The sequence below is a fragment of the Podarcis tiliguerta genome, assembly GCF_965153285.1.
Source record: "Podarcis tiliguerta genome assembly, chromosome: 2".
NCBI classification, from domain to species: Eukaryota; Metazoa; Chordata; class Lepidosauria; order Squamata; family Lacertidae; genus Podarcis; species Podarcis tiliguerta.
Window position 1 is genome coordinate 60,872,022 of NC_139535.1, and position 27,934 is coordinate 60,899,955.

The 27,934-nt window shown below is 43.1% G+C and overlaps 1 protein-coding gene across 2 annotated transcripts in view; it reads right to left on the reverse strand.

The window, feature by feature from the left end:
- Positions 1 to 1,102: 1,102 nt before the first annotated feature.
- The window catches only part of LOC310669412 (proton-coupled amino acid transporter 1-like), a 40,063-nt gene continuing 13,231 nt past the window's right edge, over positions 1,103 to 27,934 (reverse strand). For both annotated transcript variants that reach the window (XM_083423281.1, XM_083423282.1), the window contains exons 6-11: positions 27,831 to 27,915; positions 26,423 to 26,641; positions 25,178 to 25,276; positions 22,585 to 22,751; positions 12,847 to 13,016; positions 1,103 to 3,027 (exon numbers count right to left, since the gene is read on the reverse strand). In XM_083423281.1, the coding sequence (XP_083279407.1) occupies positions 2,765 to 3,027; positions 12,847 to 13,016; positions 22,585 to 22,751; positions 25,178 to 25,276; positions 26,423 to 26,641; positions 27,831 to 27,915 (1,003 nt within the window). In that variant the 3' untranslated portion in view covers positions 1,103 to 2,764. The remainder of the gene's footprint in view (positions 3,028 to 12,846; positions 13,017 to 22,584; positions 22,752 to 25,177; positions 25,277 to 26,422; positions 26,642 to 27,830; positions 27,916 to 27,934) is intronic.

The following is a 27,934-nucleotide window of genomic DNA, read 5'->3' on the forward strand; positions in this document are numbered from 1 at the left end:
CAGAGTTCATAAACCGAATAGTTCATAAACAAGGCTGTTCTTAAACCGAGATACCACTGTATAGTGAATTTGTCCAGTTTTTAATTCTATTTCTCTAAACTCCTGCCTTCCTTACCATGCAGGAAGAGAAACGCTTTTCCAGTGTAAACCTAAAGTCTACCTCAAAGGAAAGGATACATTTGTAGTAGTGTTATGAGAATTAAGAAGGGGCATAGAAAGCTATTCTACATTTCTCTGTGAGTGGTAGTAGGATTTATATTGGAGACTAGTAAATAAAGCATCATGATTACATATTTAAAGCCAGAATATATATATATAGAGAGAGAGTGAGTTAAAGGAACATTTTTAAAAAGGAAGTATGAATAAGTACTTCCTTACACTTACACTTGGGCAAAGCTATCTCAGAAACTTATTTTATGAACAGTAAAGTACAATGTCTGAAGTGTAATCTCTGGCACTCATGAAATCTCCCACTTCTAACCCCCTGGCCTGAAATTTGGGGTTTTATAGTTCTTTAAAGGCAGCCATATTGCTTAGCTGCTCTAAGTTTCTAGCTGCCATGCACATCCTATCTTTCTTTCTTTAGCTGAGAAACTAACAGTACAATTCTGCACAAATTTACCCACAAGCAAATCCCATTAAACTCAATAGGGCTTACACCCAGAGAAATAAATACAGGAATCTTCGGAAGCCTTGACGAATCAAGACAGAAGTGCAAGACACTGCAATGTAAGCTGTACGTATGTGCAAGCACTTTAGCAGTTATATTACATACTCAATAAATTAATGCCGTAACAAACAATTAAAATATACTTCTGAGCAATTTTTTTTAAAAAGGAAGTTTGTCTGCTTCCACTATAAAATTTAAAATGGGCTTTGTTAAAATAGTAAGTGTACAATACCATGCAACATACACTGAAAGTTAAGTTGAACTCAGTAAGAGTCACTTCTGAGTAGACATATTTAGGACTGCGCTCCAAGTTATGGTTAGCTAATGTGCAAAAATTGAATTTTAGACAAAATAACTTCATCAAATCAAGCTGGCACATTGAGTTTTGCATTTTTTAAAAATCCCAGACCAGTTATAAAAAAAGCAATGTGACTGTAAAGCCTGTATCAACAGAAGAGGAAATAATATAGTAGAAGACAAAAAAATGCAAGGTGGTTTTTTAAAAAGACTTTTCATGTACATATTCAACACCTTTATTTTTTTTGGTGGGGGGGGGGGGCTTTGATTGGTTACTTTTTCAGGGCCTTTTAACACGACATTTTACTCAGCAGGTGTAGTAAAAAATGTACACATGGGAAGACCGCACAGATGACAATAAACGAAAGTCATGTTCAACAGCAAGCTCCCAACAATGCGCATAGGAGTCACAAGAGGGGCAGCCAAAATCATCCCACATCTCTCCCTCTAGATGGGTGGGCTTATTTTCCTCTCTCATGTAAAATGGCTCTCGTTTGTAGGCAAAGTTAGATTCCATTGAATTATGACCCAATACATGAGCACAGCATCAACAGTTTTGATTTCTATACATTTTGTATGGTCAATGCTTCCTTTTCTTCAAAACCGTATGTTTAGTAACTGCTTGTTGCAACTTCCATTGCAAAACAGGAGAGGATGGCTTGTATCCTACAGCTGACTATGTCCTGCCGTGAATTATAATCAATATTACCTCCCTCTTTGAAATTATTACCGTACCCTATGCCCAATTCATACATGCACCTTTCTCCCAGTATTCTTGAAACCACAGGGTCTCACGTATACCCTGCCATGGAGTACTGCTGAGAAGCAACAGAAACTGCCATCTTTCGCATGCAGCCCAATTAGAGTGGTTCAAGTACTGTACATTGTATTTTATTGTACCTGAGTCTACCTACAACTCCGTCGTTCGTGCTGATATGAACCCAAAGGTGGAGAAGGGGGCAAGGCAGAAAGCAAGAAGGGAACATAACCAACAGGCTCTTCAATCTGTGCAGTCCACTTAAAAAAACTGCTAACAGACTTCTGTTGGTTTCTCTCCTGTTCTGTGCTTGTTGCCACTTCCAAGTTATACGTCATTTCCCCCAAAATGCAAATACACATTTGAAGCTCAATGCAATCAGTAAGCTGTCAGACAGAAGCATTTCAGAACAGCAGCAAAGAGATTCAAGGGTTTTTGTTTGTTTCAATCAATCAATCCCATCATACTTCCAAATCCAAAGTGGCATTCAAGTGGTTTCCAGGCGGCCTCCCATCCAGGCACCGACCAGACCCGACCCTGCTTAGCATCAGCAAAGTGGTAGCATCTTGTGCCTCCAGCCCATACACTTGGTCTTGGGTTCTCTTCCCAAGGAATGGTAACATGATGTTTAAAGGGCTTTGCCACCCTTTTGACAGTATTGGAACTATTAATTCTCTAGATTCCAGAGGAGACTGTATAAACCAAGATCCCTGCAGACTATTCAGCACCATTCTATCAGAGAGACTCACACTGGAGCAGACAACAGTATTCCACTCTTATCAAAGACTAATAACTGTGCTGTGAAGGCTCTTAAATCAACCGCCCCTGACTTGTACATAAAGAAGCATAGACGCGGATCGGAGTCCTGCCTTTTCCACTGTCCGCTTGCATTTAAATCAGCAAAATAAATACGGTTGGGAAGCAAAGAAGTGGCAACAAGTCACTGCAGTTGCTACAACGGAAACCAGGATCCAGCCAGGCTGACGAAATATTCTATAGCAAAGAAAAATAGAAAGGTGTGTACAGGTTTAGTGTGTCATTTATAAGGCACGGGTGGCGTTGACGGCGGTGGGAGTTGGTACAATGAGTTCAAAGAGAGACTCATAGGTCCCCACCACAAACCCAGCAAAACCAATGAAACTGATCAGGATATCTTTGGCAATGGTCAAGGGATGCATGCCGTCGGAGTAGTAGGTGGCAATGTGCAGAAGGGGCGGGATGATCAGGGCGAGGGCACTGCTGCTGATTGAGCCCACCAGAGAGATGACAATGCCCAGACGAGGAATCAGGATTGCTAGCAGACCTGAGACACAAAGAAACAAGAGGAAATAAAAACTTGGTTAGGAATGCATCTGATTGAAAACATTTATTGTTAGCCGAAGTAGATGCTACAACAGGGTGCCATCAACTTTAAATGTATAAGAGAAAACAGAGCACTGTGGCTGATTTTTTTAAAACTGTGAATTTATCCAGCACTGTATAGCATAGGAGCCAACTCCTAGGAGCCAAGGTCTCTTTGCCCCCCCCCCCAAAAATATTTGAGGGGCCTAGGCCCCCCCCCCAGGTTAATAGGCATTGCTATTCAAATGGTGTGCCATGTCATGTGATCGACTATGTGGGCATGGCTTACCTGCACCCCCCCCCCCTATTTTATTCAAGTTGGCATCTTTGCTGTAGAGGGAGGCTGTAGTGGAAGAGATCAAAACTCAGCAGCAGAATGTTTCGCATGCATAAGATCCTGGGTTTAATCCTCAACATCTCCTAATTAAATCTCAAGTAGCAAGTAATGCAAAACATTCCTTCCTGAGACCTTGAAGACCTTCTGCCACTCTGGGGCACACAGCAGGGCACGCCCCAGAGGCCACTGGGTCCCAACTCTAGTAGGGTACATGATGACAGCTATAGTCCAATAACGCTGGCTACGGCTGGAACAAACGGTATTGGGCTAGATGGGCAAATGGTCCAATTCAGTGAACAACAGCTACAAAATTTCCAAAGAACCAGTCTAGAGGTTCCTTCTAGTAGCAGAGATGGTACAGTGGTGAGGAAGAGGCTGGGCAATTTGGAAATTCAATCCCCAGATCTATCATGCCACTGAACTTTAGAAATACAGTGGTACCTCTGGTTATGAACTTAATTCGTTCCGGATGTCTGTTCTTAACCTGAAACCATTCTTAACCTGAGGTACCACTTTAGCTAATGGGGCCTCCCGCTGCCACTGCGCCGCTGCCACATGATTTCTGTTCTCATCCTGAGGTAAAGTTCTTAACCTGAGGTACTACTTCCGGGTTAGCGGAGTCTGTAACCCGAAGTGTTTGTAACCCGAGGTACCACTGTACATTCCATATGTTAGACTCTTAAGTTTACTCAGGAGTACTACAGAAATCCATGGTCCACTTGGAAAGAGAACCATATAATGCTATTCCACACTGCTACCGCTACTTTAGATGTTGAAGACCATCACAACTTTTATGCATGGATAGGGTAAAGGTCACATTTCAAATAAATGAGCTTTGGATTGAAGCACAAGTTTGCTTGCTTCAGTTTAGCTCATTTGGGAGCAGCATAGCATCTGCGTTCTTCCAGGAAGTTTTGAGGCTAGGTTGAAAGGACCCACACACCAATAACCTCCCCTTCTATTATCCATAGATGAACAGGGATGTTGTTTCAGATCCATAGCACAGCAAACCCCAATACTTCCCTGCCAGAGCTAGAAATTCCCAAAGATTGAGCAATGGCTGGGTGAGTGGACCTCCAGAGACTTGTAAGAGCAGCTGCTTCATACTCAAGGGGGATACATGCCTGGGAAGGACATGGCTAGAGACTAACAGGGCCTTTTCCCACTAAAGAACCACCAATGAAGTCAGCTTGGCTCGTTCCCCAGCTCCAACCAGCCCCCTGGGTCTCAGCCCCAGCCAGCTGCTCATACCACTCCATCCTAACTTCAGAGGAGGCTCATAACCCCTCATAAAACCCTTGCAGCCTTAACATCTGGAACTCCCAGTCACAGGTCCCTGGGGGCAACTCATCCCCTTCTGTTTGAGAAAGCCACTTGAGGATCTTAAGGTATTACTTGTGCTACTGGCTTCTGGCCAATGAGGTATGAACAAGCAGCACATCTCATTCTATCTCACCCTCAGCACAAGAATTGGAGCAGGTAATATTGTAAGGGAGTGACAGTCTTTGGAATTTATTAATGTAGGATTCTGACATATTCTATAGCTTCATTTATCTACTATCACATATGCATCCTGCCTTTCTTCCAAGAAACTCAAGCAGCCACACACCATTCTCCTCTTTCCCACTTTATCCTCACAACAAACCTGTGAGGCTGAGAAGCTATGACTTCTCTTTTAAAAATGTGACAAGAAGTTCATTTGCGCCTGAAAACCAACAATACTGGACTTCAGGTAGTAGTAGTAGTAGTAGTAGTAGTAGTAGTAGTAGTAGAAGAAGAAGAAGATATTGTATTGAAGGAAATGAGAAATCAAAAAAGAACAACTAGGCACTCAGGTTAGAAGAAAACAAACAGATATTGAGCTAAACATAAGCCAGACCATTTTTATATTGGGGGATTTGATAAAATGATACACAAATTTGCTCCAGCAAAGGCAAAGCTTATCAAAAACATGTATATCATTAGCTTCCATAAGCCTCTGCCATCTTGCTCTCGCCTCTCTCTTCTCCTCTCAGCAGTAACAGTTTTGGAGGAATGTAAAAGCCCGTCTAGAGAGAGACAACCGTGCTTGAAAAATCTAAGATAAAACAAGTCCCATCCTGACAAATGTTTAAATGGGCTCATCTGTTCTCTGCTGCTTTTATGGATTGGATCTAATTGGACTGTGGAACAGTGGGGCTGTTTTTCTGTTTTATGATAATGCCAGGCTGATTGTGATTTATGCTCTGACCATTGTTTTTCAGGATCTTGGGTCTCTTAATAAGCTTTAAGCAGTGTTTTTGTATTGCATATTCGTTGTTCTTTTGTTTTGCTACTCCTTTTGCGAGGACACACTCCTTAAAATAAAATAAAAATGCCTGTAAACAAGTCTATTAAATAATACAGGCATAGGGAAACTGTGGCCCTCCAGCTGTTGTTGGGCTACAACTCTCATCAGCCCCAGCCAGCATGACCAAGTGCCACAAACAAGGAGCATATGATGCAGATAATTTGTTCTGTTGAGCTTGCAGTATATTAGCAGGAGGCCTGTGTGGTGCATGCTGACCCACAGCAAAAATGCATTTAACACTAAGCCAAAATCCCTGGCTTATTAACTTCTTCCCTGTTCCTCTGTTGTATCCTATGCATGAGGTGTAATACAAGCCAGGGCACAGCATGTTGTAAACTTAGCCACAGTTTGCATGTTAGGGGAAGCTATGGATAATGGTCTCAAAACAAGCACAGGCATGAAGCCATGGTTGAAAGTTGGCCAAAACAACACACAGTACACAATGTTAATTGTCCAGATGTTGCATCCAGAAATGAAGCCCTGACACTGATGCTCTGAAGGCAAATTGCGTCAGAGAATTAAGACAGAGGTAAGCCTTTAAGTGAGATGCTGGTGGCGCTGTGATCTAAACCACTGAGCCTCTTGGGCTTGCCGATCAGAAGGTCAGCAGTTCGAATCCCCGCGATGGGGTGAGCTCCAGTTGCTCAGTCCCAGCTCCTGCCAACCTAGCAGTTGGAAAGAACATCAAAGTGTGAGTAGATAAATAGGTACCGCTCTGGCAGGAAGGTAAACGGCGTTTCCGTGCGCTGCTTTGGTTTCACCAGAAGCGGCTTAGTCAAGCTGGCCACAGGACCTAGAAAAATTGTCTACGGACAAACATCGGCTCCCTCGGCCAGTAAAGTGAGATGAGCGCCGCAACCCCAGAGTCGTTTGCAACTGGACTTAACTGTCAGGGGTCCTTTACCTTTTTTTAAGCCTTTAAGTAACATTAGCACATTCCTGTTTACCCGTGCATTTGAATACTGAAAGTTTCTGTGCATGGCAACCTTGAAAATATCTCTGTGAATATACATAATTGTCTTTACTATGCTTTTAATAGCATTGTTTTAACACATGAGTTTGCCATCCTGGCCTTCTTTAGGGGGGTATAAATTTAATTCATAAAGTAATATGAGCCCAGCCAGATTATATTATTATTATTATTAGAGTTGTAAGCTGGGGTTGATTCTGCTGCCTGATGCTTCTGTGGTATTTTAAGGCATAGACAACTCCTGCTAAAATGAAGCAGTAAAAGAGGAGAATTCTCCATAATAAAGCTGACTTTTGTTGGCAAAGAAAGTAGGGCACTTCAAAGAGAAGAATCACCATGACCAGAGAGAAGGAGGAATTGGTTTATTTCCTGAAAAAAATCTGGTGTGTTTTCAAAGTAGGATGTTGCTTTTCCAGTTCCTATAGGCTTCATATTATCAGTGAAAAGAACGCTCTCAATAAGCCTGGGGGACTAGGACAAATCAAATTTAGAGAGGGAGGCAAGAAACAATGCAGTATTTTCAAATGAAAAACTCAGCTGCTTTATGGGTGACACAGGGGTGGGGTATTGGGGTGGGGTGAGAACTTATTTGTACTGCAAAGCAAGACAATGGATGCTTTGTTTAGAGGAGGGATGGGGAGCCTGTGGCTCTCTTGAGATGTTATTGAGCTCCAACTCCCATAATACCCCCATTAGCCATCCTGGTAAGGGTGGATGAGAAGTAGTGCCCAGCAACCTCTGCTGTGCCACGGATTCCCCATGACTGACAAGGGAGAAGCTTCCAAGGGATGCAGCAGCTCCAGCTTCACTGTGACACTGAGGAAAGCGAATGAAGCTATTTCACAGTGACCGAGTTCGATTTTAAAGAAGCAAGCAAACAAGTCACGGCCCTTATCTAACCCAAACAGCTAGGATGTGCCTGAACAAGCTGCTGAGGCTTTGAGTTTGGGAATCACATTTTGCTGTTTATGTATCCCTTGGCAAAGGGAAGCTAACTTGTCCAGATTACACAACATTGTCCCGAAGGAGCCAATTCGCAATTCAGTAGCAATGGATTTAAGCTTATGCAAAGACAGATCCCATTTATGTATTTATTTGCTGTGTTTACAGACTGTCCTCCAGCCTTAGGGAAGCTTACAACAGCAAATAAAAAATGCATACATTCTATGTCTAGTGTATGCAAGGACCTCTGTCAGCAAATGCATCTGAAGTTTCAAGCTCCCATGTGTCAACTTGACCATATATGCATGGCTTGAAAGCCATCAATGACCATTCACCGTGACAATTAAATGGGCATTCCATGTCCAGACCAAGAGAACCTCTGATTGTAGTCTGCTGGAGGCAAAACAGCAGAGTAGGGCTGCTATCCTACTTGTGAGTTTTTCAGAAGCTTAGGGTTAGCCACTAGTAGAGGAGATCATGGGTGAAGTTACATAATTTTGAACACTGGATTCAATGGCCTGGGGCGATATATCACTTCACCTACAGTGGTACCTCGGGTTAAGAACTTAATTCGTTCTGGAGGTCCATTCTGAACCTGAAACTGTTCTTAACCTGAGGCCCCACTTTAGCTAATGGGGCCTCCCGCTGCCACTGCACCGCCACCAAACGATTTCTGTTCTCATCCTGAAGCAAAGTTAACCCGAGGTACTATTTAAGGAGATGGATTTAGGTAGCCGATGGCATGTGGCTGCAAGTGATTCCCCCAGATCTGGTGGGGAGAAGTAGACCTGTGCTGGAAAGGTGCTCAGGGCAAGGACACTTTCCATTCTAGAAGATATCCCTATTCGGTTTTGTGCCGTCAGAGGCAAGGAAGTAAAAGCTTATTGGGCTCTCAGCAAGGATAAAAGCAATTAAGTGGGTTGCATGAATATTAATTGAAATGATCTCCTGGCCTCAAAGCACGTCTGCGTCACTGCTTGGGTGTCTGAAGAGAGGATGTAATTTTGGGTTTTGAAGTGCTAAGCAAAAGGAAAGAGAGGTCTAGTTTAAAAGCCCTTTGAATTGATATCTATGGAAAGCATAACCGTTGTCTCCTGAGGGCTTAAGAGCTGCAGCTGGGTAATTTAGTTTTGCTGCCTATCTGTTTTTATTTTTTTTAAGTGGGCGTTTAAAATCCTGTTTGCTGTGAGATGAGGCAATTGGCTGAGTCATAAAGGGGCTCATGACGCTGTGTTTGGACAGGCAGCTAATCCGCTGGTCCTGCTGAGCACTCCTGGGTGGGGGCTGTGTCTCGAGAGGATGGAGGGAAGGTAGAGATGAAAGGGAGAACATGAATCTGCTTCCGCTTATTTCCCCTTGCGATCAGCGTCTTCCTCCTCTCAACCCATAGCCATAGACTCTCCCCTTTGGAGGGCACCTTCAAAAGCTGTTTGTGCAGCTTGACCCTCCTTTGCACGCTTCTTTAAAATGTTAGGCCCTTAATCATTAAAAATGGGGAGCCCACATTTCAGTCCTCCTCAAAACCTGCTTCCTTAAGTCAAAACAAGCTTTTGCTTTGTAAGGCAAAATCTGAGAGGTGTGCTGTGGGTGGGGAAGGCAGTTGTCAAAGTTTCTCCTCAGGTGTTTCCAGGTCAGGTTGTCTCTTCGATGTCACACCACACACACTGCACTGCTTTCATATAAAATGAAAACAAGATTATCTTCAAAATGAGTTCCCACGTTGTTTTTGTTTTTTACCTGGACGTTTCTTTGGTAGATACATGTGTGGATAATGTTGAGAAACGGCCAGACAATATTGTGCTCTGGCCCCAAGGCAGCAGAGTTCAATGGAAGTTGCTTGCCCTCAACCCCCATCCCCGTCAAATAGCTACCACTGAATAATTGTGGGGGAAAGGCACCTTCTGTTGCGTTTGTGTTCTGGCACTATGATTGTAAGGCATCCCTTAGAACACTGGGCTTTGGTCAATGCCCAGCTGCGGATCTGGTAGGGTAGGACTTTAGAGTAGAAGACCAAAACTCCACTCAGCTGAATGAGGAAGAGGGCCTCCAAACAGAGCAGAGTTGGCTTGTTGAAGTACAGTAGTACCTCAGGTTACAGACGCTTCAGGTTACTGACTCTGCTAAACCAGAAATAGTACCTCGGGTTAAGAACTTTGCTTCAGGATGAGAACAGAAATCGTGCTCTGGCGGTGCGGAAGCAGCAAGAGGCCCCATTAGCTAAAGTGGTGCTTCAGGTTAAGAACAGTTTCAGGTTAAGAACGGACCTCCAGAACGAAGTAAGTACTTAACCTGAGGTACCACTGTAGTCTTATAAAATACAACTGTCCGCATTCTAAGATTACACTTAATTCAAATAGATAAAAAGGAAAGCAAGGCAAGTAGTTTTAACACCCCTTTTTGCTAACCACATCTTTTCTGCGGCTCAGTTTCAAAGGAGGAACAGTAAGCCATTCAAGAATAAACATGGAAAGGAAGGAATTAATATAGCTGAAAAATAATCTTGGAGATGGGTTAAATAAACTTGGTGCTGAGAGGACTTAAGTCTCTCTGCTACAGCCATCTGTGCCACAGAAGGACAGCAATCTTCAGGATATCAGTGCTGTTCTTATGCTTCCTGTTCAACACCACAACACCAAATCGAAAAGTGTGCAGACATGGCCTGGGTGTCAGTCCTAACTCATCCTCCTCAAAAGGAATTTTGTTTGGGTGAAATTTCTTTTCAGTGGGTTAGATAGTCTCATTGTAATATAGGATACAATACCTATGCCTGCAAACCAGCTGCTTCGTCAGATCAGAAATGAAATCTCTTTGAGCGCTCTATACAATCTGTGATGTAATGGCAGCTTCAGTTATAGCACAAATGCTCAAACTCTTGCACATCTGTGATCTCCAATGGTGCTGTGAAGCACCCTTGGACTGATGCATCAGTTTTTGTTGCAGAATTTTGCTTCTGATTCTAATTGTGCCCATTAGAATAAAACAGCATTTATTGGATTAGTCTAGACCAGGGAAGTCCAGCTCCCAAGAGACTGTGATCTATTCACAGAATAAAAAACTGGAAATGATCTACCCATGGGGGGCGGGTGAAGGTCAAAGTTGTTGGGCTTTTTTTAGGGAGCCAAGTCTGAATTGTCAACCATTTTTTTAGGGGTGCAGGTCAATGTTGTTGAGCATTTTTTAGGGGCGGGACAGCAAATACTTCCGTCGCTTTTGGGGGAGGGGCCTGCAACATAAATCAATAAACAATAAGTCATCCCGCCAGTGGAAACTCCGTCTTCCGTTCTTGAAATCATGCACGGATAAAGGAAAGAGGGAGGGGGAGGGGCTGAATGCTCCCTTCCCCCCGCGGACGAAAAAGAGACCACAATCCACTTCTAACAACTACGGGTTGACCTGTCGATCGAGGTTGACCTGTTGGACATCCCTGGTCTAGACTATAGACCATCTTGGCTGTGAGTCCTGGAAGAGCTGCCCCTGGCAATGCAGGTCTTTCCCCACCTGGCTTGGAAGGGAGTGGCCCTGACTGACTCCAGCTACAAAAGCTGGGGCTGCTGAAGAGGCCATCTTGGCTGTCTCTTAGTGCAGACCCAGGCCATGGAGTCTGAGCTTCCATAGCCACCGCCCACCATTGGCAGCAACAGCAGCAGATACGTTCTATGCTTAGGGTACTATTTTATTCTCTTGTTAATTATTATGTTTTAAACGTGGATTTCATATTTGAATTAGTTTGTTTTCTTTTGAAACATTAATTTTCAATACTTACTTACTTTATTTATTTATTTATTTATTGCATTTGTATACTACTCTTCATCTACTTATCTGTAGACAAGGATCCTTTCTAGATTCCTCCTGTCTCCCTGCCTAAGTTAGGCAAGCACTTTGCGTCTGTGTGCACATGCAGGAATGAGTGCACGTTGGCTAGGAGAAAATGAATATATTCTATGGCAGCAATGAACTCTCCCTGAAGCCTTTACAAAAAGCCTCTTCTGGGTTGTATCCAGCAGCAATTATATTGACGGTATGTGGTGTCAAGTGATACTGGCTGGGAGATAAAATTATATTGGATCTTAAATAGCATATACAAGGTTTCCACCATTCTGACACTTGGCACCAGTGATGGTCAACATTTGCCAGACTAGTTTTATCTACCAACACTTCTTCTCAAGCTGGGGAACAGAGAAGTCAAAGCCAAACTTGTCTGGCTATTTGTTACTTGCTCTTTTACGGTATTTTAATTTACATACCATTATGAACATCCAGATTTTAATAAACCATTCTGACATCAATGGAACATCTCCCCCTCAATTCTTTTTTTTTGGGGGGGGGGGTATTTCAAAACACTCAGATTATGGGGCTTTCCAAATATGTATGTAAAATTTGCTCATGTAGCTTTGCATCTTCTGTTTTGCTGAATACATCCAGCATAGTCTATGTCAGGCATAGGCAAACTCGGCCCTCCAGATGTTTTGGGACTACAACTCCCATCATCCCTAGCTAACAGACCAGTGGTCAGGGATGATGGGAGTTGTAGTCCCAAAACATCTGGAGGGCCGAGTCTGCCTATGCCTGGTCTATGTAGTGTCAGATACTAGAGAGACTGTGTTTTAAGGAAGTTCTCTTTTATATCTGTGAAAACCAATCTTGGTAGGATTTTGGCCTATCTCCATCTCCATTCTTTGATGTTCAATTCCTGTCATATAAGCCCTTTTTATTTTCCCATAAAGATGCTTGGTTTTGTCCTCTGGTTCTAAAATTATGCTATATACACAATTTTTGCCAATGGCTTTTAGAATAAATTCACCCTTCCCACATTGGTCTGGAGGGTCCCTCAAACCTCCGGAGTCAATTTTCATGGGGTCACAGAAGGACCCCATGGAGATTCAAAACCGCCTTGCCCCTTTGCCAACTGACAGGAACTCTATATACTAGACTCCATCTGTGGGCTTCAACTCAAAATAAGTTATAGAAATGATTTTTGTCACGGAAACCCATGCTAGCAACTTTCCCTTCACATTTACAAGGGCTTTTTAAAAAACCACCAAGTAACTTCTTGTCAGCAGCAATCATTATTACTTGCTTCAGACACCTCAGTAAAGCCATCTCACTAAGTGGAATAAGTAGTCATAATTTTACAATTCCCCTGTTCAGGACACTGTGCCAAAATGGAATGGAAAATATACAACCACTCTGATCTCTTACTCACATGTTACGCAGACCAAGGATGCCCTCAGCAGCAGATTGCACCATAATGCCCAGCGCTCAGGGACCTGAGCGATGGCCGGAGGAATGATTATTTCTGCAGGGACGTAGAACTGTAGTGCGTAAGTGAAGAAGATCCCAATGGAGTACAGCAGCTTGACAGACTGATACAACCTGCATAAATAATACAAGAACCAAGAGTTATATCCACTCATCCTCCCAGGTGAAGCATTTATGTCAAAACCAAAAATGAACACAACCCAGAGACAAAGCGTATTTGGAATGTTTCTGATCTCCAATCCCGTGACTATGGCATGCAACTTCCATTTGGGGGGGGGGGGAGAGAGAGAGAATATGAACACTGTTCCAATCCCGGGCTTTGCAGAGACCAAGCTTAACACGGAAAGGCACTTGCCCTGATCTAAGGATTTTGCTGCTGTATGATGAGGCGTGGACTTCTTTGGGCAAGTAATGTCTTTTTCAGAGTCAAGGGGACGGATGCCGAAAAGCTATCTGTCCTTAAGTGATCTCAGAATCACTGAATTTCTTCTTTCATAAATAATCACAAATTCATGGGTTGCAAAAATCAAGGGATTGTATCTAATCAAGTCATAGTTGGAGAAGACCTACAGAAAATCAATGGGCTTAGGTTACAGTAGGTCTACTTAAGGGTATAACTTAGTGGGAGACAACCTAAGGATCCTTCTTTGAAATGGACACTGGGAAGTCTCCCCATTATGTACAGATGTTTATCCAAAGGGTTAATTTCTTTCATAGACTCTTCCGTTTGGATTTTACTTTCATTAACGGAACCTGTGAAGTGTCAGAAATCAATCTCCTAAAGTTCATCTCAGAGCAAAACAAGTAGATGCAGCAAAGATAACAGCAGGCCATCCCACCACGACATGTGATTGTGCTGATGAAATCCATCAACGCCAAAAAATTAGATGGCCTTGCTAAAAGACAAGAAATAGATATGAAGGGTGAATGGGGTGCTTTGTTCTTCAGAACAAAAATAGAAATAAACAGAATCCTTGGAAGGAACTGAAGTTCTGCATGTAATTATGCATTTTCATTACTGGCTGGCTCAACAGCTGAAAACAAACGAGCCGGAAAGATATCTAGATACTCTGCAACTGCAGTGTGTGTGAATGGAGGATGAATTAAAACTTGCCAATATTGTAAGGTCCCTGTGTAACTCAACAGTGCACTGAAATTTTGAATACTGTGCACAGCTCAGGGTAATGGTATCTTAGTTATGTATAGTGATCGCAGGGAAAGTGGACAGAGAGGGGTTTTCCTTCTTCTCTCATAATACTACAGCACCCAGGGCCATCCAATGAAACTGAAGGGTAAAAGGTTTAAGAAAGGCAGAAGGAAGCACTTTTTCCACACTATGGAGCTCACAAGATGTGGCAACCACCACCAACTTAGATGGCTTCTAAAAAGTCAACAGAAAAACCCATAGAAGATGAAGCTTAGGATTAGAAGTGCTGGGGAACAAAAGAAGGAGACGACTATTGCTCATGTTGCTTATTTATTTTATTTTATTTACTGTACGTACAGTAAGGTTGCAACTTAGGCACATTAAGCACCTGGCAATTATTTACTTACAGATGCTTCAGGTTACAGACTCCGCTAACCCAGAAATAGTACCTCAGGTTAAGAACTTTGTTTCAGGATGAGAACAGAAATCGTGCTCCGGCGGCGCGGGAGGCCCCATTAGCTAAAGCGGTGCTTCAGGTTAAGAACAGTTTCAGGTTAAGAACGGACCTCCAGAACGAATTAAGTTCTTAACCCGAGGTACCACTGTATATAAAAGCTGCCCACTGTTCTCTGGGTGGCTTTCGGAATGTTTTTTAACCACAGTATCATGAAACAAAGCTTTGCGGTATATAAAAAAAAACCCATTCTGGCAGTAGACTATAAACAGTGGTTCAGAATGCCCAAGAGGCATGTGGTTAGCCACTGTGGGAAACAGGATGCATCCCTAGCAGGCCTTTGGTCTAACCCAGCAGGGTTCTTTTCCTCTTTTAATAAAACAGGAAGTACTGATGAAAGGCACTGGGTGAGGCCAGTCAATGCTACATCCTATTTGGTTCATCTGCTTACAACAGGGATGGGGAACCTCAGGCCTGGGGATGGGGGCAAATGGTGCCTTCCAGGTCACACTCTCTTTGGCCCTAGCAACTCTCTTCAGATCACACACCTAACTGATTCACAACCTTCACCTACTCTGCCCCCTCTTGGAGGGTTTTTGCCTGGACTTGAACTCCACTAGAGCTTCTTGCCAGCCTGGAGGAGAGAGAGGAATGTGTGTGTAGGAGTGTGAAGAAACTGGCCTAATGTACAAAGGTAAACTTTACATTTAACGCTCTGCACATTTCTGCCTTGCCTGCCGCAGGGTGAGGCCCTTGGAAGGGGAGGATGTGATCTCCAGGATGAAAAAGATTCTCCCTCCCCGATTTAAAAGAGGAGCAGGTGGAAAGAGGAGTGGCCAAGATGGTTATAAGATTAGATGGACTGCAATAATCACAATTTATGTTTTTCCAAAAAAAAATAAAGTTCTGCCCGAGGACAGCTGTAACATTCTAGAAGTCTGCTTTCACATTGTCAAAAGAGGGAGCCAGCTATCAGCCGCACTCACAAGCCCACATTGGGTTTTGAACCTATAATTTGGAGCCATATGCCAAGGGTTATACATACTGTAAACAATCCCTCCGAAAACACAACGACCACGTCAAGGAAGCCAAATTTACATGCCCACAATTACGCAGATTAAAACCCAATTTGCATATACTTATTTTTTCCTCTATAGAGCATCCAAATGCGTTAACATTGTTTTGGCAAGTGAATGAAAAAAGACGGGCATGAAGATTAGGCGGGGGAAGGGAAGAGAAAATTTGAAAGAGCACCAAAAAATTGCTTAGGCCACTAGCTCCACAACAGCACCATTCACTCCAATGTTTGAGCTGTGCCAGATGCTGTAACTACACACCCGGCTACTTCTATGATCAGTAACCTAAAACCTTTGCATTGCATCTTTCTGAGGAATTTCTATGCGCAGTTGAAAAGACGTCCGTCCTATCCTGCAGCAGCAAGCATGATTTTACCCTGACTTTATTCTTTTTTAACGGAAAAGCTGAAGCATACCTTCAAAGTGCTTTTTATCAGTTTCAGTCATGAATATTTCACAGTTTTTGATTATTCCCTTTCTCCCACAGCCAAGCTTTAGCGCGGGTGTAAGTCCTATGCAATACAGACGTCATCGCTGCTTGCACTTTCACCAGCTCGGCTCACAGGCAAGCTATTTCAGGAGCTACCCATAGAGCAAGTTTACGTGGAAGACAGCGTGTTACGTAAAAATGGCAACGATCAAAAATCAGGAAAAGAACAAACAAGCGAGAAGAAGGGAAGCGAGCCATCGGTGTGAGAGGAGCTGGAGCTCAGTGTCCAGGCTAAATGAGACGCTCCTTCAGGTATATAGGGCCAAAGCTGCTTAGGACTTTAAAGGTCAGCACCAGCACTTTGAACTGAGCTCTGGGAACCAGTGGAGGTCTTTGAGGACCGGTGTTATATGGTCCCGGCAGCTGTTCCCAGTCACAAGTCTGGCAGCCACATTCCGGATTATTTGCAGTTTCTGAGTGTATGCTGCACTGAGCTTGCTTCTCAGCCACTACAGCTGGTCAGAACAGGAGTCTCATGAGAGAGGAGGGTTCATTAGCAACACCTTGACACCTTTCCTGAAGATCCAACAGGGGCCTATAAGGAGCATGGCAGCCACTGGGGTGCCGCACCCCAAGAGGGACTTGCTACTTTGGCAGGCAGCTTTGGCAAAAAGTGAGGCGGCAAGGCAGAATGCCGTGCAGCTAAAGAAATACTTTGCAGCCGTAAGAAGAAGAAGAAAGGCAGCTGGACATTGAACTACAGGAGCGAAGAAAGAAATAAGATCAAAGTTAAACTAGGACTTGGTGAAAGGAACAAGGAATGTACAGAAGCTGAAGATATAAATTAACTAACGATAAACTGATAAGGAAATAGTGGATCAAAGATTTCATACACAAGTGATAGGCATATAAGGAACGGAATTACTAAGCCAAGTCAAACAAATGAACTTTGAACTGAAATAATAAAACAATAAATTGGATTACAAAGTGATTATTTAATGAATAATTGAATTACTAACTAACTCTAAAGTGATAACTTAATGAATTGGATGACAAATTAATTAACCCCTTGATTACTGAATCACAAAGTTAAGACAAACAAATAAACTGAAATTAATTACGAATTGACTATCCACAGCAACAGCCGAAATGTCAGATTACAATAAGTAAATATATCAACTACTTTACTGAAAATCAAATGCATAATTTACTGGAACTAAGATGAATAATTCAGAAGGCACATAATGAGTTATATGTATTATCAAGGAACTAAGCAAGGAAGCGAATGAATTGGAATTCTCATTTGGATTTGATATCACACTTTATCACTACCCGAAGGAGTCTCAAAGCGGCTAACATTCCCCTTTCCCTTCCTCCCCCACAACAAACACTCTGTGAGGTGAGTGGGGCTGAGAGACTTCAAAGAAGTGTGACTGGCCCAAGGTCACCCAGCAGCTGCATGTGGAGGAGCGGGAAAGTGAAGCAGGTTCACCAGATTACGAGACTACCGCTCTTAACCATTACACCACAGTGGCTCATTTGATTAGCATCCTAGTGAAAACAGAAATAAAGCTAATACAAATAGAAACTATTAAAGTGAATGGAAAGTCAAGGTAGCCAAGCAAAAGTAAGTGAATATCTAGAAAACATGGGCCCCAGACAAGTGAAAGAAAAAGAGGATGGAGTCTCATATATTATTGAAATGGGGTGAGGGGCATCCAACAGATGTTTAACAAGGATATAAAATCTATGGAGGGAAGACTTCAGGAAGGGCTAAGTAACAAAGAAGTAAAAGTTGCCCCATGGATTGTATAACAAGACAAACCTCTGAAACTCAAACAATAACTTCAGCATAGATCTGGGATGAATTTGTGCATGTGGAGCTCTCTCTGTCCTCTGGGCCTTGCAGCTTGCAATGCATGACAAAGCTCTAGGCCAGTGGTTCCCAATTAGGGGTCCGGGGACTCCTTAGGGTCCGCGGAACGCATGCAAGGGTCTGCAGCCCCATTCCTTGCCTCCCCCACAACTAAACTTTTGTCATTTTTGCCGTCTAGCTGCTGATATATCACAATGTTGAAAACTAGATATTGCTCAGTCCTAGTCTGTTTTTTAGTATACCTAAAATCCTATTAGAGGCTATCCCACATTTTCTTCAAAAAATTGTTTTGCAGAGGTAACTACCACAGAGTTATCAAAAATTTCAAAAGTAGGGAGCGTGGCTTGGCTTTTGAAAAATAGGGGTTCCTCAGTAATTAGCTCAGTACTGGATTTACATATAAGATGAACAAGCTATAGCTCAGGGCCCCGCTCTCTTGGGGGCGCCAAAAAAATCTAAAGGGGAAAAAACTGGAAGTACATTTCCAAAATATAAGATAAAAAACAAATAAAATAAAACCTACATACAGCAACAGTATTTTCTGTTGTTTAGGCTCCTATGATGTAAGTAATGGACCCTGCCTTCTAGCCTTCTCCCTAAAATATCACTGGTTTCAATTCAACAATTACTTTGATCAAATACGTAGTTTGTTATGTGCAAATGGCTTTACATACCTATTAGATCCATAAATTACCATACAGCATATATTCAACACAAAAAACAGAGACAATCTGTTGTTGACCAAGGACAGCAGGACATATAAAGGGCCTTGTTACCTTCAGTAGCTCAGGGCCTCATCAAACCTAAATCCGGCCCTGAATTAGCTAATGGGGAACCACTGCTCTAGGCTATTTTCTCCAGAAAGAGGGTCAATAGGAGCTGCATATAAGGTCTGACTGATGGGAAAGATGTGGACCCAGAGAACTCGGCCTTCTGGTGATCTGAACAAATGCAATGAACAGTAGACAAGAGGAGAAAGTGTTCCTGCCTTGCAAGGAACAGAAATAATATGCCATGCAGCTGCTTGCCACAGGACAGGAACAGAAATTTGCACAATCCTCGGTGGCTTCAAAGTCCATGTTCAGAACAATCCCGCCCCTTGCCCCGACTGAACAGTCTGTTCCCTGTCTTGCAAAAAAGGTCTTTACGCTCCGGCAACGCAATGGAACACTTCCCTAAGGTGTGTTCCGCAGCACAGCAAAGCTTCCCAGTCCTAATTAGAAGTGCTGATTTCGCACATCCCATGCCTGGAAGTCATGTGGCGTATCCACTCTGCCTACAGAGTTGTTCCCTGCCCATCTGCGTGGCAGGCTGGTAGCAGTGGATACGCGGCACAAAATGAGCTCAGAGCAAGCACCAAAATCCACATACACAAGCAGTGCTGCTGGCAGAGAAAAAGCTTATATAATATCATACCTCTCCACCCACAACACCCAGCAATTATTTCTTCCAGCACTTCTGGATTTAGATCGGGGAGGCGAGTGTTGCCAGATTGCAACTCCAATTAGCCCCAGTCCATACGACCAATGGTCTGGGAGCAGTAGTCCAGCAACATTTTGTGTGCCGCAGGTACGCCTAAAAGAGATCTTCTTTGAGCGCCCTAAGGCACCTTTGTGACATGAAACAGCCCAAACCAATGAAAATGCAGTGATGGGGGGCGGGAATCAACCTTAACTCAGTGCTATTTTCCAAATCTCCACAGCCAGCATCACAGCCAAAGGAAGTTGCTGGGGGGAATGTATTTCTGTCTCCAGGTATAGCCAGTTTGGGGCCATTTCCCACACTACAAGGCACTTTTTGCAACCTCCTGCAACCTCCTACGACTGATGCTCCCCATAATAAATGATGACAAACCATTTGTCCGAATACACACATTATGATGGTGAATCAGCGTCCCCTTTTACCCGAGATCTGAAATCACAGTCTAAAGTAAAAGTCAGATCCAGGAGAAATCTGATCAGTGTTGGTGCTGTCCTACTATTTAGCTACCAATGACAGAATTTGCTCCAGCGAGGGAGTGAACATGCATGATGCTGGTGTTCAGTTTGTTAAAACGTAGTTAAGAGAGATCCAGCTTTGCATTTGCAGTTTCCTCAGATGCTTCATGTTAGGTGACTTCTTGACCGCAAAAGCGGTGGGCTCACGCAGACCTGAGTTCGCCTAGAAGCATCTGAAGCTGACCAACTGGCATCAGCCAGGAGGAGGCCCTCAGTTCAGGCTAGTAGTTGCGGAAGAGAGACATACCCCTCAATCGCCAACACTTTAAAGTATGCCGACAAAACTATTGATCAATTAACATGGCCTTTAAATTTCAATAAAATAAAAAATAAATGAACAAGCAACCAAGACTGTCAGCAAAAGCAACCACCACTAGACATTTAATTATATATTTTTTCATCTGACGCAAACCTCAGCTCTGCTTAGTCCCTAGAAATGGGCTTTGCACAAAAGATAAAGCAGCTATGCAGACATTGAGGGCTTATAAATCACTGCAACCAGCAAAAGCTTTGTCTAGGGCCTCCTATGGAAAGGCAATTCCAATTTTAATGTTATTCTCTCCGAAATGGCAACTCCAGGCGTCATCCTTTTAGCCAGTATGTTTAAAGATCTGATTGTGACATATATATTTTAAAAACCAAGGCACAGACTTGGTCTGTGTGCTACATCCAAGTGGCACAGCTTGGACCCATTTGGCTTTGAACAGTATCTTCATGAGTTGCCTTTGATTACTAAGAGAAGTGTGTCACACTGCAACGCACAAGGCTGACCTAATGTGGTATTTTGCACTTCCCGATTTCAAAGCGCTGTGGAAACTATAGCCCTTCATTTTCAGAAAGATTCAGGTTGAAGCATCAGGTTGTAGAGCAAGGAATCCGCTAGAGAGCACCACAATCCCTGTCTTTCAACCCTTCCTTCATTCTGATTTGGTAACGGACAAGTTTGCAAAGTGTTAGCTGATAAAAACTCAGATGACAAACAGAAACTGAAAAAGTTCTGGTTTAAGTATCACTGGCAATGATGAAAGATTATTTCAACATCCTTTGAAATACAAGAACGGACTACTGCTTTAAAAAATCAAGTCCATCTGAAAAGCAACGCTTGATGCAAAACTTCTCATAGATGCACAAAGAATTGCACAGCTAATGTCTGAATAAGTATGGGAGTCTCTTTTCTCGTTATATTCTATTAAGAAATCCTGACCTGGCATGGATACATCTCTCCCTTTCCTGCTGAGGCAAAGTAGTGACTGAAACTCCCCATGTTGTGTTTACTTCAATGCAGTATTCCCTTAACCAGCTGGAACCTTTCCATGCTTTCCTGGAGAATATTAGGTTGTCAGGAAGATCTTGCATCCAATAATATGGCACATACCAGTTCCTTTATCACTTTGTTTCAAAGGGAGAGAAGGGCTCAAGAGCCCAAGAATCGCACTAGGTTAAAATATCTCTCTAGAATGTAACATGCAAACGAGTCCCCTTAGGGGTTTCTGGATTTAAAGATGCCCCATGTTGCATTGCGCCTTCAGCTTCAAAGTACAGTGGTGCCCCACAAGACGAATGCCTCGCAAGACGGAAAACCCGCTAGACGAAAGGGTTTTCCGTTTTGGAGGTGCTTCGCAAAACGAATTTCCTATGGGCTTGCTTCACAAGACGAAAATGTCTTGCGATTCCTGGGGGGGGGGTTTCGCTCCCCACCCCCTTTTTCTAAGCACTAAGCTGCTAATAGCCTTTTAGCAGCTAATCCGCTAATCCCTTAAGCCGCTAATAGCCGCTAATAGCCGCTAAACCGCTAATCCGCTAATGGGCTTGCTTCGCAAGACGAAAAAACCGCTAGACGAAGAGACTCACGGAACAGATTCTTTTCGTCTTGCGAGGCACCACTGTAGCCTGTAAAGTATGTATCACAGGAACGTGGAGAATAACCACCCCCCAAAAAGCTTCCAGCATGAATTGAGCCGTGCATCAGAGAAACAAGGATTTAAGTTAAGTTAGTGCTTGCAGACTGGGTCATAGCCACTGTTTCATAACCAGCAATGAACTTTCAGAAGAGGCAGTGTCCAATATGTGGCAACACGGGTAGTCAAATTACTTGAATAGTAAACAGATTTTCAGGGACGTGAATAAGGAAGGAGGAAATTTTTCAGGTACCGGATCCTAAGAAAGTCAAATAAGAAGTAGGCAGGTCACCTGCAAAAGCAAGATGACGTATTGCAATTACAGGTTTAATGTTTAATGTTTCCATGGCAGCAACCCATTAAATATGTTTCCCCAGAGCGATACTAGCCTCCTGTATGGCTACACCCAGTGCAACCCAGAAGTGTTTGTCCTTATCATCAGTTTTCGACAGGAAGTATCTGCTTGGTTATAGCACCACAACCGGTCTCTGGATCATCTCAGTCAAAACACAAAGATGAGTGAAAGAAAAGTGGACTGTTGAGAGTGATTATGAGCACAGGGCAGAAGGATGACTCTTGAGGAGCCAGAACGCATGAAGGCTTGAACACAAACACAAACAAACACACACAGTGCACTCCACTTGAACATCTTCTGGCCACAGAGTGAGTGCCTTAGGTCTCTTGCAAATTGTTTCCTACACCTCAGCATCTATCTGCGTATTTCCATTCTAAACCAACCAAGTGTAACCTGTCATTCAAAATCTCATTTGCACCGGGAGAGAGACTTCCCTTGCCTCAACTTACCAACAGTTAGGCAGATTGAGAGTGATGCTGGCCTGGATGTTTTCTCCAAAGCGCAAATATCCCAGGGTTCCAAGGCTGAGGTAGAGGGTGCTGACAATTGCCATTCCCACATAGAGGATGATGGGGAAATGGTGAGGGGTCTTCATCTTGTTTTCCAGAGGGAGCACCTTGGTGGGGAAAGAGAAAAATCTTTTAAGTCACCTTATTCTTTACTCGAATGACGCTTCAGCCCGTGAACTCTGCCACAGAACCTCAAAAAACATAACACAATGCACCAGGGCAGACCAATTTCATCAATCCAGTCTCCTCAGGATTCAGCCAGATGCCAAAAATGTATTTTCAGTATCAACCCGCTGTTAATCCCCAGCATCTGGTAACAAAATACACCATCTCTTGAACACTGAAGATGTCTAGATCTTGATAACTTATAGCCACCAATAAATCTACTGAACAGTTAGCTGTCTAATCCAGTCACCAGGGAAAGACCTCTGGAGTACCACTGAGCCCCCAATGTAGTTTTTTTAATATAAAGTTTATTTTGGTGGCATACAAGATGCATCTTATGTTCCACTAATTATGTTGCATCTTATTTTTAATGGGCTTCTATTTGTGGAAGAAAACCAAAAGTGCAAAAACCAAAAGTTTTAATTTCTTCACACTGCTCATTTAAGGAACATGTATTACTGCCATTGTTGTACAGGATGTTCTGTAACAATGAAGAAATCTTAATCGACTTTGGGCTTTGATGTTTACACAGTGACCCAATAACGATAAAGGACATGAAGCACAGTTGCTAAGTAACATTCCATCCAAAGGTTCAAATTCCTCCCCCTTATTCAGTGGGTCATGTTTGGATGTTCTGGACAGCTAAAGCTACCTTTCCTGGTGTACCAATAATGAAAAGCTCAAAGTCCATTGGGAAATTTCAACCGTTTAAGAATACTGAGCCTCAGTCCATCTCTAAAAGCTGTCTGAAAATCATTTTCTGCCATTCTTTATTGTTGTTTAGTCATTTAGTCATGTCCGACTCTTTATGACCCCCTGGACCAGAGCACGCCAGGCACTCCTGTCTTCCACTGCCTCCCGCAGTTTGGTCAGGCTCATGTTTGTAGCTTCGAGAACACCGTCCATTCTAGCCGTCTGCCATTCTAGCCCTTGCCAAATAAATGTAAGACACTTTTCTTGTGTTACAGGATTCAAAAAGACACACACACAAGAAGCAATCTACAGGGACTCAAATACAACTGCTGCTTCCAGAGAATACAAGCGTGCATAGGTCAGGGGGGAAACGACTCTTCAACATTGTGTATACTGTACTGTATACACGATACAGCCCTGACCCTTGCTGAAATCATAGACCAATGAGCCAATCTGCACTTTACAAAGAAAAACAGAAACAAGCAGAGATGCTTTATATAGAAGGGATTTAGAGATTTCAAAACTCAACACAAGTAATCATGGATGAGACCTACAAGTCATAACGTTACAATACTTAAATTGCATTTCCGCCATATATGCATGTATATATTTTAAATATCCTGCTTTAAAAAAGAAAGAAAGAAAGAAAGCTGCGGACCAATCAACAAAGATCAAAACAGCAAAGATGCAGGTCAGTTTTCCAACAGAATTTTTAGTTATTGAATTTAGATATTTGACAGTGTGTACACAGACCAACCCAAACGTTGCAGTCCTTTTCACTCAAATCTACAAACGTGCAAGTCAACCAGAACAAGAGATTCTATAAATGTGCAAATCAACTACCTTTTCCAGTTAAGAACATTCCTTGCTGTTCTGATTAGATGTACTCAGCATAACCTCTTTGCCTCTCAACCTCCCTACAGTGATCATACAAACCCATTTCATACCTTCCCTTTCGACTAAACAAATATCTACTTCCTTCAGAGTCTCATAATACACCTTGCACTTTAAGCCTTTTACCACCTTGCCTGCTCTGAACCCTGGCCAATTTGTTGACATACTTCTCAATGAGAGAACTGAAAACTGAACTCAGTTGCTCCAGCTGTGACCTAACCAGTGCTGATTAGAAGTGTACTGTTGTGAACGCAATGCTTCTTCAGCTAATGCATCTCAGAATGGCACCAGGAGCTCAGAAACAAGATCGCCACTGAACTAAATTGAAGCTAAAACCACTGCTCCATAAAAAGAGACAATTACCTGAGGAACAAAGGGAAGGATGGGAGAGATCAAACATTTCCCATTTTACCCCACTTTCCTCCAGCAAGCCAGCTCTGAAGACCACAAAAATAAAGCTATTCATCGGTTATGCGTCACAACTGCAAATACAAATTTTAAGCTAGAAAAAATAATAATCTAAAAGTGCTTGATCCCAGTACCCCAGACCATTTTTCTGCAAGCTTATCAATAGCCTGCAAAGGGAAACATGGACTCTCTCCAAAAACTGAGGCAACAAGAAAATATCTATGACTAGAATGCATAGATTGCCATCCCATATGTTCAGCAACTGATGCCTAAGTGCTACGGGATTCACAGCACGCCAGGGAGCTGCTGCATCCAAGCCCCTAATTAAATGTTTATGCAAAACAAGCCAAGCACACACAAGGGAAAGACTTACCACTCCAATGCCTTCGAAAGCAAAGATGGCTGTGCCAAAAAACAGAGGATAGGTCTTCCACTGGGACACCAGAGGCAGATGGGAAGGATCTGGGATGCCCTGGCAAAGGGCAAAAGAAAAGGTCATTTATATTTGAGAGAAAAGGTCCCAAAGACTTCCTTGGGGGAGTTCCAATAGGAACATAGGAGCTGTTTCATCCCAACTGAGACCACTGGTCCATCTAGCCCAGTGCCCACAAAGACTTTCACTGGTGCCCCCAAGCAGTTGCCCCCAGACTCTGAACTTTAATTTTTAAAGAGTGTTGTTGACCCTCCTAGGAAACTCATAGGAAGCAATTTCTGTGAAAGGCCAGTTAGTGTGGTGTGGCCACCTCGTATGTTTTTCCTGGTACCGAGGAATGTTCCATGTTGTTATTAGACAGCAACTCTCTGTGTGTGTGTGAGTTTGTGTAATCAGAAGTGGAAGAGCTTGATATCGAATTCTACCCTTTGCTTGCAAAGCATCAGCTGTACCACATAGCTACTTTGTTTTTTATCTCACCTGTTCTGAGAGGAAATGTAGAATATCTAATATCTATCTACCACTCCTACACCCTACTCACAACAGAACTAATGCAAGGAAAAGCCAACCAACATTAGAGAACTTGCCCATGTAACACTTTGCTTATTCCTAAACTTGCCTAACACATTACTAATATCAATTCTGCTACACTAGCGGTGGCTAATCTTTTGGGATGTATTGTAGCCTAACAAAGTGTTCTCTCTCTCTCTCTCTCCCCCCCCCCTTGTGTTCAACCCATAGCAAAAGCATTCTGCTTCTTCCTATACATCAAGAAAGGTGAGCTTCCAGCCTTCTAGATGTTGTTGAACTTAAAAAAATAATCTAATTCTTTGCCCTTTTTCCTAGGCCAGAATTCTCCTCAAACTACAAAAAGGCTTGGTTTTTAACCTCTTCATCTTTCAACTGAAGCGAAACACATTTTGCTTGCCACTCTCTGTTGAAATTTAAATCATAAGCCAGTTAAAGCAGAAACCTGTCTTGTTGTTTACTTATTCTATATAGCACCATGTACATTGAGGGTGCTATATTAAAATGGAAACACTCCATCCAAGGGGCTGTGCTGACCTTGGAGCTGCAGGAACCTCCTCTGATGGCTCAGCTACAATTGCAGGAGGCCCTGCAAAATGGCCCCACCATTGCTACAGGGAAATTCTGAAGAGATTCCACACTGGTCTTTGTACATACCCTCACAATGTACTGGTATATCATTATCAGGCTGCTCAGCATGAGAAGATTGGCCAGCATGGAGAAAATGGAAAGGAACTTGAGATTCTGGATAAAGACGAGCAATATCACAAATGGCAACAAGGACAGGATGTATAACTGGGAGCTCATAGTTGGAGCCAATAGCGAAGTTTCATTGGCACTGCAGTCGTTGGTTGTGCCATTGGCCGCAGATATCACCTAAGGATCAAGAGAAGAAGAAGAAGAAGAAGAAGAAGAAGAAGAAGAAGAAGAAGAAGAAGAAAGTTGAATGGGTGATTAACAAGCAGGTGGTTTTTGCTTGATTTGTAATACAATTCTGAGTGTGTGATTGTCAGTAAGTTAATCTGCGACTATCTAATTCTAACTAGGGGACTATAAGGAGCTAGGACTAAAAGCAGGAGTAGCCAGTGAGGTTTTGGTTGGCCATGTTGGCTGGGGTTGATAAGCATTGTAGTTCACAATATCTCAGGACACCACTATTTCTGAGTTTTAAAGGTAAAGGGACCCCTGACCATTAGGCCCAGTCGCGGACGACTCTGGGGTTGCAGCGCTCATCTCGCTTTATTGGCCGAGGGAGCTGGCGTACAGCTTCCGGGTCATGTGGCCAGCATGACTAAGCCACTTCTGGTGAACCAGAGCAGCGCACGGAAATGCCATTTATCTTCCCGCCGGAGCGGTACCTATTTATCTACTTGCACTTTGACGTGCTTTCGAACTGCTAGGTTGGCAAGAGCAGGGGCCTAGCAACAGGAGCTCACCCTGTCGCGGGGATTCAAACCACCAACCTTCTGATCGGCAAACCCTAGGCTCTGTGGTTTAACCCACAGCGCCACCCGTGTTTTACCAGTATGAAAAGGACTTTTAAGCACCCTGACTTGCTTGGGAGCAAGGACCTCTCCATGTGATGGCTCCAGTTGCTCTCACGAGATCTTGCAGAGTCGTCTGAGCTCCCACAAGATCTCATGGGAGCATCCCAGACCCTGCTTCCCAAGCAAGGCAGAGAACTTGTGTTTATATAATTTGTATCTGCAGGTACACAGCCACAGGGTGCCTGTTGGGTACATCATCCTATTCCAGGCCAAATACAGGGGCAACATATTATCCAACAGGTGTAAGGCAAGACCAAGCCTGATATGTAAGAGGGTCCTGAGTTTCGTATATCATAGCCAAGCCATGCATCTGTCACAAGTTAAAAGGAGAATAAGAAGGGGTGGGGTTTTTTACCAGCTAAGACAGCTCTAGTCGTAGAAACAAGTCCCTTCTCTGCCAGTCTTAGCATTTTCTACTAATAACAGCAGTAATGAAGATGCTAAGATCTCTTAAATCCCTGAATTCTCAACTATGCTGCCTGCAGACAAAAGAACCAGTAAATTATCCATAGACTTACCTGTCTCAGATTGTCAGCTAGGAATACAAAATATACGCAGCAGAACCCCAGTTGAGTGAGAATCAAGAAAAAACCAATCAGGTACCTGAAAAAATAATGAATTG